The sequence below is a fragment of the Microtus oregoni genome, unplaced genomic scaffold (assembly GCF_018167655.1).
Source record: "Microtus oregoni isolate MIOR12 unplaced genomic scaffold, Mior012 000038F_ref0000394, whole genome shotgun sequence".
NCBI lineage: Eukaryota > Metazoa > Chordata > Mammalia > Rodentia > Cricetidae > Microtus > Microtus oregoni.
In genome coordinates this window covers 22,767,347-22,784,460 of record NW_024543097.1, presented here as the reverse complement: position 1 = coordinate 22,784,460, position 17,114 = coordinate 22,767,347, and the positions used below count along the sequence as shown (strand labels likewise).

General features: G+C 46.7%; 2 protein-coding genes across 5 annotated transcripts in view; both read right to left on the bottom strand.

The window, feature by feature from the left end:
- Positions 1-4,325: 4,325 nt before the first annotated feature.
- Positions 4,326-9,209, bottom strand: LOC121433341 (transcription termination factor 4, mitochondrial-like). 4 transcript variants are annotated; one of them, XM_041631706.1, is made up of 4 exons: positions 9,186-9,209; positions 7,985-8,483; positions 6,281-6,465; positions 4,326-5,364 (listed from the first exon to the last, which is right to left on the bottom strand). In XM_041631706.1, exons 1-4 carry the CDS (start codon positions 9,204-9,206, stop codon positions 5,026-5,028), a joined length of 1,044 nt encoding a protein of 347 aa, XP_041487640.1. In that variant the 5' UTR covers positions 9,207-9,209; the 3' UTR covers positions 4,326-5,025. The 4 variants fall into 4 exon arrangements, with proteins under 4 accessions (XP_041487640.1, XP_041487643.1, XP_041487641.1 ...); XM_041631709.1 differs by having other exon boundaries at positions 9,119-9,197; XM_041631707.1 differs by lacking the exon at positions 9,186-9,209 and adding an exon at positions 8,668-9,175.
- Positions 9,210-12,659: 3,450 nt separating this feature from the next.
- LOC121433463 (PAS domain-containing serine/threonine-protein kinase-like) overlaps positions 12,660-17,114 on the bottom strand; it is a 35,369-nt gene continuing 30,914 nt past the window's right edge. Inside the window, exons 15-17 of the mRNA XM_041631891.1 lie at positions 15,828-15,961; positions 13,439-13,585; positions 12,660-12,883 (exon numbers count right to left, since the gene is read on the bottom strand). Coding sequence (XP_041487825.1) covers positions 12,726-12,883; positions 13,439-13,585; positions 15,828-15,961 — 439 coding nt within the window. The 3' untranslated portion in view covers positions 12,660-12,725. The remainder of the gene's footprint in view (positions 12,884-13,438; positions 13,586-15,827; positions 15,962-17,114) is intronic.

Genomic DNA, 17,114 nt, shown 5'->3' with positions numbered 1-17,114 from the left:
CTCTCTCTCTCTTTCTCTCTCTCTCTCGGCAGATCAGTTACAGCGAGGCACAAGAATCACCTGGCCCCTTTGGGCAGTGGGCCTGGGTGGTAGAAGGATCAAGGATGCCAAACAACCCTAGGGGTGCTGGGAAGGCTCTAAGGAAGTACCCCCAACCCTATGAATGGCATTCTACTGGTGAAATAGGGTGGGAACCTTGTCATGTAACACCCAGGTGATCCTAAATGCAGCCTCTCATTGGGGGGTTAGGGTGGATCCTGGGATTCTAAGCACCAATATCCCTGAAATGAAAGAAACTTTGCCTGCTTGCTCCAGCATGCCCCACCCACCTCCCCATGTATAAACTGTGAGATGTTAAAGGGCATTGGATGTTTTTCCACAACAGTCTGGAAAATACTGGGTTACTCTGTGGAGACCCATGTATAGCCCAAACTCAGCCCCACAGTGACTTCCTATTGATGTGACATAATTGGGAACAACAGATTGGCTGGCCCAAGAAAATTTACTCCCCTCCCTTGGGAGAGCCAGAACAGTTCACTTTTCCTGTGTTGGGAGAGAGGCGTATCTGGAAACTAGCCACATCAGCAGTCAGCTTTTTCTTCTACAGTGGAGGACATGAAGGAGAAATGTCACCCAAAGGCCTAAGAACAACCACAAACAAAGGAGCTCCAGGCAACGCTCATCCTAAGGAAAAATGCTCACAGTAAGGGATAGGACATGAGCAAAGGTGATCGGGGCATCAGAACAGCAGGCTCTCGGACATCAAGCAGCAGGGCCTTTGCATCCTCACCGTTTCTACTATGAAAACCCTGTATGAAGAGCAGCTGACAACACTCAAATCCTGTCCGCTCCACAGCATCACCTTTCACCTCAGCCTCCAAGAATGCAAACACAAAACACCTCCAACACTTGTGAGCAATTTAAACCCACGAAGATCAAGAGTCAGTCCAGACATTATTTGGTTTTAAAATATTTACATTGCAATACGTCACTTGAAATATCAATGTATCTTTTAAGAACTCACCCAGAATGCCCATTTTTATAAAAATTAATAATCCCCAGCTACTTACCACAGACTGACTTATAGAACACTTATTTCCAGAGCAACAGGGAAAACAGACAGGAAGCACGCATGCGCGCGCGCGTACACACAGACAGACAGACAGACACACTCACACAAAACACCATTCAAGGCTGCCCTAGGAAAACGACCCAATGCCATCACCAGAAGGCAGCAGGGGACCAGCAGCCTATTGATTCAAATTTAAAGGACGGGCTGAACCCAGGTGTCCTCATAGAGGTTCCTGTGTTCTCACTTCCACCCTCTGCATCACAGCCAGCTGGAATTCTGGCGATGCAAGAATGAATACAGGTCCCCTGGGGAACAGTGCCTGCTGCCCCCAGAGAAAGATAGTGGGCATAAAAAGGAGTCTGTTTGCTGCTCCTGCTTCTAAAGGGTCAGCAGGTGCTGGTAACACTGCCCACCTCAAGAATTTTCAAGATGCAGAAAAATGAGGTCTGAAACCTAACTTAAAAATGACAGGAGACAAGTTCTTGGCTGTAGTCAGTCTCCCCTAAGACCTCTGTCCTCAGATTTCTAGAAGATAGACAACCAGATCCGCACACCCAAGGATTCCTGCAAGGGAAGCCCTGAAGCATCTGCAATCTTAACCCAGGCTGCTGTTTGTGCAGCTGTAGCCAGTACCTCTGTGAGCAGTGAGTGTGCAAATTACCTGGGTTAGCAGGCTTGGTCAGTGGTGCTTCTCTATGCTCGGAAACCGCCCCAGATTCCAGCATCAGAGAAGTGTCTCTTGAACCCTCAAAACCTCAAGAAGAAAAGACTCAGCTTTCACAAGAGATGCAAAAAGGGCCACATGGAAACAGAGGAGCTCTACCCTGCTCCTCTCGTTTATACTGACCTTAAGAAATGCTAATCACTACTACTACAGAGTTTAGACACTTGGTCTACAGCTCAGGAGTTGGCAGGGCAGACAAATGCGTTTTCAGATGGCGTGACCTCTCTGGCACCCACCCAACTCAGACAGACAGCATGGCTGTATCCCATTAACTCTTCATCCACAGAAACAAGCGGTAGGCCACAGTTGGCAGTACCTGGCTTAGATCTAGACCTCGGTCTTCTGTACAGAAAGACATCTCCTGAAGGACAAGCTGCCATCAAGGCATGAAGACCCCTGAACGTCACAGAAGAAAAGGAGCCAAGATCCTTGCTCGGAAACCTAAGCTATGCATCCACCATAAAGCAGCAAGCGCTACTCTGTTCACAACTGACGGGAGCACAGAGTGGCACAGGGCGGGCAGGCTCCTGGAGACAGGGCCCAAGGCGTCTTGTAATCCGTGCCTCAAGATGGTCTGGCCAACAAAGACAAACACACTTCACCCAGCCTGTTTTCCACTCTACTCTCAACAAGGCTCTAAGCAGCTGCCTTCTCCTGTAGTGAGGTTGGAAAAAAGATCCCTCGAGAACAGAGCCTACCTGACTGGAGATCCAGTACCAACCAGAGGCCTCCTCTCCTCAGTTCATAAAAACGTACTTTGAAGAAAAACATTTATTTTTACCAAATATTGCTGAGCCTGTGCATTATGCAATTTTTTCCTTTTCATGTCAAAAACTCACACTGGCTTGTCTCCAGAGACCTGGGGGGCCAAAGACAGGGCTCAGAGACCAGCTCCACAAACATCTATGTCAACTTCCATGCGACAGTGAGACCTGCCACCATCCCGCTACAGAAGCTACAGCATTAGCAAGACCAAGTGACATCGCTGGAAACGTAGATGAAACCTTTATAGTAATGACCTCAGGAGCCTCACCCACCAGGCCAACCCTGCCACATTCCCACTTCCAGTTGGAGCCTATGTTTCAGACAGGACCCAGCCCACTGAAGGCAGAGTGTGGAGCTGGCACACAATCCTTCCAGTGTTTCCCAGGGGAGACAGACTTGCTGATGCTGAGGAAGTTGTGGTAACATTCCACACATGCCTCTGCTTTCTCACACGTCTTTCGGAAGCAGATGTGTGTCCTTCCAAAACAGTCACTGTCCATTTGGGAAATGTCACAATAGAATCAGAAGACTGACAAGGTGTAAAGATTTATTTGGGGGCCAAAATGAAGACGCAATCATGAGTTGTTGGGCTTACCGTTTGCTAATCCAAACACGGGATGAGCAGACACCTAATTAAGCTCAGGGTTAGCATTCTATTTAGCTCTGATGGAGCCCAAGGCCAAATATCCTACATTCAGGGACAGTGGAGGTCACTTCAGTGCCACAAAGTAGAAGAGTGAGCAGCAAAGAACGAGCATCACTGTTCTCAAAGAGCTTTGTCTATGGCCAAGAACAGCCACGAGGCATCTCCCTTCTCTACTGCCCTCGGGCTGCTGGAGGTAGACAGGACGGCTTGCTGTGTCTTACTTTGTGTCACGAGTCCAACAGGCAAAGACAGGGCCTTGCCAGGGGTTGGCCTGCCTCACAGACCTCTGATTGCATGGGAGTCTTGGGATGACGGCTTTTCTCTGTGAATGCTCTTCTCTTTGAAGTCAGGCTCTAGGTGAGTCCAAAGCCTCCGCGCCTTGGTGCTGATCCCTCACAAAATACCCCTCAGATCCAGCAAGATCTCTACTTTAGACAGAAGTAATTATGTCAAGCCCATTTACCATCCAAATGTGGTACGGTCACAGTACTTTACTGGGCCAGGTCTTGGAGCAGTTTCTCAGCTGGGACACTGCTTTGTGGACCTGATCATTCATGTGCAGTGCAAGGGAGGGTATTTTGCTGGCGTCTACTCTCAAGATCCCAGGGCCCTGACACACAGAAAAATCTCCAAAGATTGTCAGATATCTTGAGAACCAGGGCATCCCCATGTATGCATTGGGTTCTGTCTATATAGGAAACACAAGACCCATAGAGGGATTTCACATGACTATTAAATGTCACTAAGTAGAAAAAAAAATATTACCAAGCATTTCTGATTTTGGCTCTACCATCAAAAAAGCTTTCTGCATCACCAGCCCTGTGCGGTTTCCTGAGGAAGGAAAACTTCCTAGGAGGCCTCAATCCTCTGAGCCTTAGCTCCATCAAACCAGGCCTCTCCTCAGAGCTTACCTCATGCCAGCACCAGTACTGAACAGCACTCAAGACACTCACTGTGCTCCCCAGGGTGATATCCATGCCAGGGTATCTGAAAGATCCCTACAACAAACCAAAATCAGACCTGGGGTCTGTGTTCTCCATCTATCACAGAGAAGGCAGAAGGGAAGTCCCTCAGAGACCACCCACAGCCCCTGAAGTGCTGGTTCTGAGCCCGTTCACTATGGCAGCACAGGCTAAAGGGCCAAAGAACCAGGCCTTGAAGTGGCTATTAGCCAGGAACCCACATGAAGGCCAGCTTGCCCAAGCAGGAAGGGTCAGCATCTCACAGATGAGAAGAAGGTTTTGCTAGTCCAAAGACTGCAAAACTAAACACATTACTAACCAACGCCTTTCACTCTGCTGTACACTGAACGCGTTAGAGGGCCGTGAAATGTCGGATTAAAAACATGACTATTTTGTGGAAAACCTGCTACTTGTTTTCATAAAATAAAGTGCTATGACATACTACCCTCATGTTACATTCTCATGATTTTACCTTTACTACCACAAGGAAACACGTAGCGACTCTTGAGCCGGAAAGCACCTCTTTCTCTACACGATTTCAGAATTAACACCAACGTATTTCAACAGAGAAAAAGATACCAAACTTGGATGGGTGGCATCCCCTGGATTTTAACAGCTGAGTCCTTTATTTAGGATGTAGTGGGCCTCCAAAGAAGCCACTAGATTGCAACAAAGCATCTCCTATTTGGTTTGATGTACCTACATCTACAGTGGATCATAACAGTTTCTTTCTTTTTTCTATCAAATGACCAGTGTTAGTATTAAAAAATGCTCGAAGATCCAGGTGATCGCCCCAAAGCTTTGAGAATACGGGAATGATCTCCGGCATCTCTGGACCCTTTTGTCCCATCCTCCATCACAGCTGCTCTTCATCTTCCTCCTCCTCCTCCTCCTCCTCTTCCTCCGATGCATGGCTCTCAGATTCCTCTTCTTCTCTATCCAAGAGCTTTTTAAAAACCTCAAACTCCTCGGCAGAGGAACGTGCTGTCCTGGCCAAAAACTCAGCTTCAGAAACCCTGAGAATGTCCTTCAGTAAAGGGTTAGGGATCTGTGTCTGTCCCTTCTTATCAGGGGTTTGGTACCGTCCAAGGCGTTCCAGGTACATGTGTCTCTGCTTGATCTTGGTTATTGAATACTGTAAGAAATCATTCTTGACTATGTCCAGATGCTTAAGTCCCATCCTAAAATATGCATACTGGAAGATACAAAGATGTTTAGGAATTTATGTAGAGAACCTTAAAGCCTATCGTTCAATTCAAAACAAACTTTGGTCCAAAAACATTAGAAAAGAATTGCCTGTAGCTACTCTCTAATACCAACACTTGTGTGAAGTCTGACAGTTTTCAAAGCATTTCAAAATTCATGCTGAGAAAAATGCTGCAGAAAACAAATGGGTGTGTTAAGTTTTCTTTAAACAGGGGAACAAAAATTATGAGTATAGAAAAATCCAACCCAAAGATGCTTTGGAATTTTAAAAAATGTATGAGTGCACAATTATTTGAGTATGTTACAGAATGCCTGTGAAGGCCAAAGGCCAGCCTAGGTGGTTTACAAGCCTCCAGGAATTCGCCTGTCTCTACCCCACAACTCCCCCACAGGGGTGCTGGGGCATTGCACATTCAATTTTGACAGGTCCCCAGAATCTGGTCCTCATGCTGGCACAAGGGTTTTCATTTGTCTGTCTGTTTGTTTTGAGGCAGGGTCTCTACATAGCCCAGGCTGGCCTTAAACTCAGAGGTTCACCTGCCTTTGCCTCCTGAGCTAAGATTGAAGGAGTGTACCACCCTTCCCAGCTGCACAGGTGCTTCTGACCTTACCTGTCACATCTGCTGTCACATTCTCCAAACCCCCACTCACTCTAAGGGTGGGAAAGTTTTAGCTTTCTCAATAGTAGTTATTTCAGAGTACCTACTTGGACCTGGAATGGGGCCAGGTCCCTCTCTGTCAAGGAAGTAAAGCAGAATGACAGGTTTGCTTTGGGGGGAGAAAAGAACTGAGCTGTACTGCTCTAGAACAGAAGCTCTGAGCTCTACTCAGAGGCTTCTTGTCCACAAAGCTGACCTTACTCAACTTAAAAATCTGAAGTCAAGAGTCTAGTCACTCATTCTCACCTGGAATTTGTACTCTAGTTCACTGGGGTCCGCCTGAAGAACTCCTGGGCACCTGTGTAAAAGCTCAGTGATTTGCTGTGCTGTGAACATGCACCTCTCCTTGAGGACCCTCACAACACCATCAATGTCCCGCTGGCACATGGTGAAAACCTCAGGGCAACTGTGCAGCACTCTCTTCAGTTTCCCTGTAGGATAGTAAGAAAAGAAAAGAAAAGCATGTAACTTCAGGTATTCTGGAAAGCCAAGGGCTGAACAATAGTTAGGGGCTGGTAGACGGGTCGGTCAGTGGGTAAAGGCGCCCGCCACCACACCTCATAAATTGAGTTCAGTCTCCAGGACCCACACGGTGGATGCAGACAACTGACTCTCAAAGTTGTCTCATGGCATCCATGTAAGCCCCGGAACTTGTGCTACCAAACACACTCACAGATACAATACACACAGAAGGATCACCTCCCTTCATAGGATTGCTGACTTCAGACTCTGCCTTCTATAAAGCACCGTGGAAACACGTCCTCTCAGATCCAGCAGCCCACACTACATCCCTAACCTGGCCTCCGAGTGTCCTCTCGTGAGCCACATTAGTAACTGTATCCAGACAACTGCTATAAACAGGAGCTGTCCCAGACAGGTGGAGTAAATGGTCTTCTTTTAGTAGTTGGACCAATTTTCTTAGGAATATTGGCAAATTTAATAGCTGGAAACTTAAAAACTACTTAGACTATTAACTATTTTTCCCAACAGCATAGTTGGTCACTGTCTCTGCTTGACTGCTGTGTGAAGAGGAATTTCCAAAGGGCAAGCTATTTTTGTTTTTTGTTTCTTTTGTTTTGTTTTTGAGACAGGGTTGTAGTTGGGGCTGTCCTAGAACTCACAGATCCGCCTGCCTCTGGCTTCCAAGGGCTGGGATTTAAGGCACGTGCCACCATGCCCAGCCACCACGCCCAGCCAAGGTGTGCACTTTGCTTTCATCTCTCAAGCTGTGCTTCAATACTGAGCTTAGACTCAGAAGACACTACAGGAAAACCTTTTTTTCTTTTTTGCTCATCTTCTAGAGAAGGCCTACAGAGGTACCAAACAGTGGACTCTAAGCCTCCCCTACTTGGGTGGTAAAAGTCTTACCAGGAACAGTCAATAATAAAAAGAAATAAAAACTGGTCAAATGGGTAGACATCACTGGAGATTTCCATCTCCCTTCTCCAGAGGAATGACAACAGTTAGCAGGAGGCCACTCTGCAGCTCTCCAGGAACCTGGCACCACCAGGTCTAAATTTTTGTACAGGATGTTTTTGCAGTGGTCACCCATATGCATACACATATCACTACCACATAGCAACTCTAAGCATCCAAAAACAGACTTCATGTTCCCACTGTTCTGGAGCTCGAGACCTCAATGAACAGAACACATGGGACTTGTTTTGGCCTTGGTTCTCTCCTCCTGACTAATCTCCCCCCATACCTCTTACAACACCTTCTGCAGAGGGCCCATCACACATCTCCTCGGAGAACCTTCCAACCTCACTTCACCTTACTAAGGTGTGTTTAGCCCACAGACCACATGCATCCCAGGATAGCTAGGAATGCAACCTAACACATTTGTATATGACCTGTCATGTCACAATATCAGAAGGCTGGACTAAGGCAGGCTATTTTTTTCACTAACTCCGACTCCTCTCACACTACAAAGTCTGCTGCTTCATCTACCTTCTCCAAGGCCAAGCTTCCGCAGGTAACTGGACCGCTTCTTCATTTGCAATGGAGACAGTTTCAGTAACTGTGGACTTTTCTTCAAAGCCATAAATAAAGGTTCTGGGTGCAATCCCAAGAGTAGAAATTCTGAAATTATGTCCAGCAGCTGTTGAGGATGGACGCTTGGCTGTATATTGAGCAAGATGTTAATGTGGGCTTCATCAAAACCCATGTCCTGGAGGGAACTGATGACGTTTGCAAGCTCCGTGGACTTAGGATCCACAAAAGTCTTCTGCTCCTCATGAAGACACCGAACAATATGTGTCCTATACTCTGGTTCCTGCACATACGTTTTCGGTCTAACACAGGAGGACTCTTGAAGGTTCTCTCCACTGGGTACTGTAGTCAGTTTGCAAAACAAAGAAGGACCCATCCTTTTACGGTCTCTGAGATGAGGGGTCTGCCTGGACAAACAGGTCCAGGAGCAGGTCATTAGTCGGTGCCAGTCAGGAACCTGTAAGACAGAGCCAAAATAGAATTAGTTCCACCTCGGGATAATAACTATCACAAGATCACAGGGCGCGAGTATTTTGGACCTTGGCCCATAAAAGCTAACGGTTTTGGTAAACAATCTGTAAAACCCCTGGGCCTAAAAGGTCTCCAGAGAAGGAAATTAACATATAGATGACAGCACTTATAGAAGATATAGGAGCCCGGCACAGCCAATACTCTGAGCTTTATGGAGGACTCCTATTCATTAATATTTGGCTGAAAATTCTGAACCGCAGACAAGCCACCAGACAGATGCACTACCTAAACTTATTCCAACAAAGGATAATTGTTTCGATGCTACCTTTCATTAAAGGAAAAATATTCCTGGGCAGGAGTCTGTCAATTCTCGGTGTCTGGGACTAACTAACACATAACAAATTAGGCATCCGATGGCCGCCAGACTGGTCTCCAAAACCTCTCTAGCACGACCCGCCTCCCTTCTCTCCGCCATGGTGGTCCAGGTCTCCTAAGCCCATAGCCGCCACATTAGCCGAAACTCCATAGAAGCCAGTGGCTCATGTCAGGACCAGGCTGTCTATGCACACACCACCCGGGAGCGCTATTGCCACAAAGCGGCCGGACGTGGTCACAAATAACCTGCGGCAGGGCCTCCTGCACGTCCCGCCCGCGGCTGCTGTGACTCCCGGACCTATGGCAATCTCACCCGCCTTCCTAGAGCAGCCATGGAGCCCCAGCGGCGAACGTAACTGGATCGCCGGAAGGGGCGGTCCTTCCTGGCCCACAATGTCCGTCCTCCGGTCTGTGTCCGCCGCAATCCTTGGAGCCAGCGTTCCTCTGTTCCGCGGCCAAGCTTTTAATCCCCTGGGCTCTTTCCCGGCGCCGCGGCATGCAGATGCAGCTTCCCTCGGCTGTGCTCTGCCAGGAACAAGCAAGACCACAGGGGTTTCTCAACTGCCCTTCCAAGTACGGGAGAAGCTAAGTTCACACCATTATTTCCTGTCGTAAACCACACTTACAGGCGCGCCGGGAGAGACGGAACACAAAAACGAAGCAGGTGTTAAAAATTCTATAAGCCCTAGTGCATGAACTGGTTTTTTGGAGCCCATTCCCTATGGAGAGATACCTTGCTCAGCCTCGATTCAGGGAGGAGGGGCTTGGTCCTGCCTCAACTTGATATGCCAGACTTCGTTGACTCCCCATGGGAAACCTCACCCTTTCTGAGGAGTGGAGTGGGTGGGAGGTTGGGTGAAGGGAAGACCGGGGAACCGTGGTTGAGATGTAAAATGAAAAGAAAAAAAACGTAAATAAATTTTTAAAGAAGATTCTATAAGGTCAAATAACCTAACTGTAATTGTGGAGTTAGGATGTCGCAGACCAGAATCAAATTATCATGGATTATCTTTTAGCCTTTTTGAAATTCATTCACTGTCCAACTAAACAGTTTTGTGACTATGAAGGCCTTTAAAATATATTCTTAGACCACCACTGGTTCTCACCAATCCAAAAGCTAATCATATAATTAGTTAACACCTAAAATACTGTAGGTAAATGTCTTTGCAGTCACCTTCCTATCTCTATCCCTATCAATCAATGTGTCCGGTAAATGCCTTGATTATGACTTTGTTCTGTAGCTAATAATATTTCATCTAACTACACCCACAGTGGAATCTCTTTTGGAGCAACCAAAATTCATGCTCCCAAGCTCACCTTTGAAGTGAATACTGGTTTTGGTGGACACTGTAATACAGCAATAACTTCTCAGGACAGCCCCAAATTCTTCCTGAAATAGTAAGCTGGATCCAGACCTAGATAAAGGTATTTGGTAAATTGTATTGTTTTAAAATGCATGTTTAGGGTCAGCAAGATGGCTCAGCAATTAAGATACTTGCCACACCAGTCTGATGCCCGAGTTTGATCCTAGAAACCCATGTAAAAGTGTAAAAGAACAAACTCACTCCACAAATGTCTACCTTCACACACACACACACACACACACACACACACAATGACACACATGCCCATATAAGTTTTTGTTTTTTAACTCTGTGTTCAACGTGAATACCTGGCTACACACACCAAAAGAAGCCAGTCTTTAGAGACTGAAGAGCTAGCTCAGCAATTAGCAGCACAAGCATAAGGATTGCAGTTCAGATCCCAATACCCACATAAAAATCCAGGTGTGACCCCATGCATGCCTTTAATCCCAACACGGAGAGGGAAGGACACAGGAGGATCAACGGGACTTACTGAGTGACAATCTAGCCAAAAAGAAATGTGGGTCCAGGTACAGGGAGAGACCTAGCCTCAAAGTTACAGAGGACACCCAACTGTAACAACCCAGTATGTAATACATATATAAACTCACATAGGTACACACAGAGAAGATGTCTGCCATTAAAAAAAATACATGGCCCAAGTAACAAAATGATAGGAACAATGGCATATTTTCACTTATAAACAACAGAGCTCTCTTAGCACAGAGGTCTGATTTCCCATAAAGATGAGGCACTAGAATGTTCCATACAAATTTGCATGCATTAAATTTGCATCTTAGACCTGTTTGGGCAAAAAGCCTGGGAACCTTTTAGAAAGAGAGAACAGTAAGAGATAAAAAGCTGTGTTCTCACAGCTGCCTAAATCCCACCACTCGTAAGTCATTATTATATTTATTTCTTCCTGGTTTATTGGCTTCTTGTGTGAAAAAAGGGATCAGGCTGATACATCAATAAACATATTCCTGCTTTGTGCTACACACTGACCTAGGGCTGAAGTATTTAAACATATCTTTTGACAGAAGGGTTGGGTTGTATAAAAGGACAGGAAAGTTGCAATCTGCGTAAAACTTTCTTTTGTCTTAACTTTCTAACTAAATAAACATCATTTAGGCCTTCACACTGAAAGCCTAAGAAAACCCTATGCCACTCCAACTTCTTGAAAATAATCTAGGAACCTGAATCAGTCAGCCAGCACTGGAACAAAGTGATGGCTAGAACACAGGGCTGCTGTCAAAGTCTGGCAGGATCTTTAGTCTTCACAAAACTTTGCATCTTGAATCAAACTTTGAAATTCCAAGAGGGAAAATTATCAGCTGCCAACTCAGAACCTTAGTCTCCAAGGTTTTGAGAGCTTTTGTATTGTTTGGTTTTGTTTTCCTGCAAAGAACACCCATAAGCCATCAGACTATAACAAAAAGCTTTATTTTTTTTTTCTAATATAGAAATGGTTCTTAGAAAGCTGCATTTTGCATCCTCAGCCCTACTACACTGTCTGAAAAAAAATCTGTAATATCTTGTGCTCTATGTGTAATAAAGACTACAAGGAAAAACATTTGTTTCATTCTAAGAAACAGCTCATCTGAAATCAAAAGCTAAAATGTCACCAACTTCTGGAGACTGGGCCTGGAAACCCTCAGTCACAGTCGAGTTGACACCCTTCACCGAGAGCCTTTCACACAGACGAAGTAGAGCTGGGCCAGACACGGGATGTCTGAAAGTGCTGGGAGGATACTATGGGTTGACAGATGGCTGACAGGCCTAAAGTCCCAGAGTAAACCAGGATAGATTGCTCTTTTAGCCGTGCTAAGTGGGGTACAGAAATGGAAAAACGAAGAAAACCAGTACCTCTCATGTCCCATAGAGTCCTAGACAGGGTAACTTAACTAATTAAGTAGCTTTAATTTGGAAAAAGTTCAAGAAAGAAAATATTCTGGTCATTTTTGTCTAGCCAACTCTATGGACTCTACACCATTGTCACAGATACCAAGTCAGTGGGAAAGACACACACACACTCTCAGATAGAAAGAACTGGCCATGGTGTCACACATCTTTAATCCTATCATGCAGGAGGCAGGCAGATCTCTAGGACTTCAAGGCCAGCCACAGTTAAGTGGTAAGATCCTGTCTCACAAGCTTACACGCAAAGAACAAAACAACAAAACAGAGAATTGAAATATTCCTCATGTCTGAGGCTCACAAGTTAAAGTCCTTTAATAATACAAAGTAACTGAACACTAGAATGCTTTTTTTCAAGGTTATAAAAAAATGAATTACAAGTCTTTCATAAACCTAAAACCTAAATACTATATATATATATATAGTATTGCAAGCTTGTTTTAGCACTTGCACAGAAATCTGTAGAAGGGGAATTCATCCCAGTTCTTCACAATTTCTTTCTCCTCGTAGGAAGCCCTGAAATCCATACAATTTCCCAAATCAAGTAGAAAATAGCAGGAGAGAGCTTTCATTCAGCTGACTGACAGAGATGGATCCTCGGGATGCAGGCAGTGCTCGTCGCCAGGAGCCTCCCTGGGAGCAGGAGGTCCACTGAAATCCTTTGTGTGAGTCACTTCACTTGGACTCCTGCTCCTAAGCTCCAAACTTGCAGCTGACAACAGGCCAGTTTCTAAAGGGTCAAGAAAACATAACAATAAGATTCTAAAATACTTTGTTTAGGAACAACAGAATTGGGGGAGGATAGGCAGTGGATTCTGAAACCACAGGGTAATATTCTAGAGGTATAGATCCTGCTGAGATACTGTGTATGAGTGCGCACAGATGCACGCGCTAATCTCCAGCCTGGTTCCTCAGGAGCTCTGAAGCTAGGGAGTCTTTTTCTGAAGAGACATGATGCCCCGTCTAGCCCCTCAGCATCATGGTCAGCATCTGTACTCTGACCCCTCTTGGGACTAGTCAACCAGCTGACTCTTCTACTACTACATCCTCATCTCTCCCGGCCAAGGTTACTAAAAGAACTTATCCTCCCTCTAAGGTCCATAGCCACACCCAAGTGGCACCTAAGGGTCTCTACACAGTCAAGCCCCATTTTTCAGACCAGCCACAGATTCTGGTATATGTAACTAGGACAGTGTGGTGGAAGAAGCCTTATCCCGGAAGGAGGCCTAGTCACCTTCCCATCCCAAACAAAAGGGCAGGAGGAGGGGAGGCTGAGACTTCTCACCTGGCTGGTTGGTCCGACACACCTCTTCCCAGGTGTAGTTAGCAAGGTTCACAGGCTGTGTCACCCAGGGGTCTAGGATCAGCTCCTCTAAAGTGGTCCGCTGCTCAGGGGAAGGCTGCAGCAGCCCAGACAGAAGAGCCATAAGTTCTAAGGACATAAAGAACACAGGTGGAACCAAGCCAAGTCAAATGGAACACATCTCAGACTTCAGGGTGTCCTGCTTCACAGAACCTCTCACAAAGCAAGGAAGCAGCCTGGAGTCCTAGGGCTTGAGGGCCTGCCCTGGTATTGTCAGAGAATACCTTTATAAATCTATCACCTCCAAAATGGAAGCGTGGAAGTTGAGATCCAGCTCAATCAAACCTCAGGTGGTCTGATTTCAAGGTGTGCTGGCTAGTTTTATGTCAACTTGACACAAAATTTATTTGGACCAGACAATGGTAGCGCACACCCTTAATCCCAGCACTTGGGAGGCAGATGCTGGCAGATCTCTGAGTTTGAGGCCAGCCTATATAGTTCCAGAACAGGCTCCAATGCAACACAGACAAACCCTATCTCGAACCCTCCACCCCACCCCACCCCCACAACAACAACAACAACAAAGTTAACCGGGAAGAAAGAACTGCGATTGAGAAAATGCCACCACCAGATTGGCTTGTGGGACATTTTCTTGATTGAAGTGAGGGCTCAGATCACTGTAGATAGTGCCACCCGTGGGTTGGTGGTCCTGGGTGGTAGAAGAAAGCAGATTGAAGCGGGATGGTGGTTGCACACGCCTTTAATCCTAGCTCTCAGGAGGAAGAGGCAGGCGGATCTCTGTGAGTTTAAAGCCAACCTACAAAGAGAGTTCTAGGATAGCCAGGGATACACACAGAGACCTTGCCTCAAATAAAATAAGAGAAGGAAGGAAGGAGAGAGAAAGGAAGAGGGAAGGAAGGGGCGCAGGCTGAGCAAGCTATGAGGAGCAAGCTAACAAGCAGCAGCTCCAGGTTCCAGCCCCGTTTTAGTTTCATTCCTACTTCCCCCCATGATGGACTGTGATGTGTAACTAGTAAGCTGAAATGCTTTCCTTCCCAAGGTGCTTTTGGTCATGGTGTTTTATCTCAGCAATGGAAACCCTAATGATGACACGAGCTCTGGCTGTGAGTGGCTGAGGATGAGAGTGACATACAAGGGAAGGTGGCAGGCAACTGAAGCACCCCAGATCATTCTGAGGGAAGGCAGCTTGAGCTCTAGCAGGAGCCCAACCTCAATCTGCATTTGGGCCCTGTCTCCTCCAAGTGTGTGTATGCGTTGGCCAGGGCCTCTGGGCCACATCAGCAGGAACCCAGCTGTGTAATGAGAAGCCATGGAGCAGCCACGGAGCAGAGCAGTACACCACAGAAACAGCTGCATCGCAGGGACCCACTAGTGAAGCTCTAAAATCCTCTTCCAGGCTGCTGTGGCTGATATGTCCCTCCAAAGTCTGTGTGTTGAAGAGCTCACCCCTAATGAGATGGTGCAGAGCAGTGGGGTGCTAGGAGGTGTTAGGGGAAGCTGTGAGTGGGGAGAAAGACTGGAGTTGGTGTCCGAAGAGGTAGAAAAGACTGGTTCTCCATCTTCACTATGAGGACACAGCAAGAAGGTGCCATCCACAAGCTGAAAAGAGGCCTCACTGAGAACTGAACTTGCCACCACCTTTACTCAAGACTTTCAGCTCCTGCTACTTTGAATGGTCATCTGTTGGTTCAGGCCCTATCTGGACTTCTGAGAACAGACAGAGGTGTCTGACCTAAGCAGAGGCTAAGACACAGACTGAAAATCTGTCATCATGTGGGTCCTCCCAGTGAGTGAGTGCTGTGGGACCACAGGATATTAGAGTAGAAGGGGCTCCAGCTGACACCTGACTGCATCTGCCCACTCCATGAGCTCCTCCAGGATCCAGGCTCCTGAGGTACTTGCTCCAAGCTTAGAAAGCCAAAGTCCACTTGACCCCTGGGCCTTCATTACAGACACAAATTACCACTTGTTGTCACAATTGCTCACAGGGCTCATGGTATGACTGACATTTTCTATGTGAGCTTCTGAGGGTCAAGTCTCCCCATGTACTGACACCACCCTCCTTCACAAATGTGGCTCCTGGCTTAAGTTAAATGCCTGATCTCATAGATGCTCCCACAGACAAGCTTACTGACTGCAAAATATCACTTTCAAGAGGGCCTTTAAGATCCAAGGGACACTAATAAAAATTACCAAAATGTTTTGAGTCATATTAAAATTATTATGCTCAGATCAAAATGTTAGAATAAAAATGATAAAAGAACTAATCAGCATAGACAAAGAGGAGACAGAAACAAAATGTTGAGTTCTCAGGCAATGACATCACTCACCACCTGGAGCTCATGCTCACCTTGGGAAACCAGGAATGGGGGGTGAATGACTGCCTCCATGGTCTCCTCCACTTCACAGAAGGGATTCTCCTCGAAGATAAGCGTGTAGAGAGTGACCCCCAGAGACCACATCTCCAGCTCTGGCCCTCTATAGCTGCAAGGAGGAACCAAGAGCACTCAGTACAAAGCTCACCGAGTCAGCCCCACTCTGAATGTCAGAGCTTTCCAACCCCAGTCAGAGACTTGCATTCTCACAGTCCACACAGGGCTGCCTCAAGCAAGAGACACTCTAACTGACCCGGAAAAGGGGGGATGATTCCCAGAGGCGGGGAGAGTAGAGGACCAGAGAGCAAGTCACAACTTGGTGGCAGTAAGGGCCAACAGGGGCCACAGGCAACATCAGAACAAGTGGTGGTACACCCTACGGAAAGACCATGTGGTGAGAGGAAAGGGGCACCTAAAGTCAAATCAAACAGGAGGAACACAAGAGAACAAAGTTTAGTGACAGCTGAGGGGTCAGAGAAATGAACGGTAGGATGGAGGAGTTTATCAGGAACTAGGGCCGCCTGGAAGACTAGGCCTGGGGGAGGAGGGGAGGTGTTATCCTAACTTCACCATGCTACCAGCCACACCAGGTAGTTGTCTAAAGGTTGCCTATGGTTTGCCGACCCCTGAGGAAGAACAATATAAAAACAAGAAGGAAGAAAAAAGTTCTTACAGAAAGAATCTGGAATCAGGATTCAGAAAGCCTTTTGCCTGATGAGATGGACATGTGTGTGCAATGTGGAAGGAAGCATGCAGAATGAGACAAGGTCCTGACCGAGAGGTCCACAAGTAGGACCAGCACACCTGACTGTAAAGGATGGCCAGGGAGCAGAAAGCACAGTGTAAACAGGACACATGGGGAAGGCACTTGCCGCAGATGGCTAAGTACTGAAATGGAAGCGTCATAGCCTGGGTGTGGAACACCCAGTCATACAAAGCATGCAGAGTGAGCCAGTTTACATGTAGCTCTTCTTCAATGTTGCCTATATTTCAACCACTACAGGAGGGTACCAGAGCAGGACACTCACCGGGAATAGGGACAACCAAATCAGATCTGAAGAGAAACTACAGTCCCTTCAACACCTTGCTATGGTAGCTCTGAACACACAGAGACTCCAAAAGGGAAAGTTTCCCTGCCCCCTTCACTCTCTGCTAGTAGCACACAGCCTCGTCCTGCTGCACACAAGGGCCAGCCCAGCATGGGGGGGTGGCTACAGCGGATTAAGGAGACCAAGCTCCAGGAGTCAATGAAAGCTAAATCA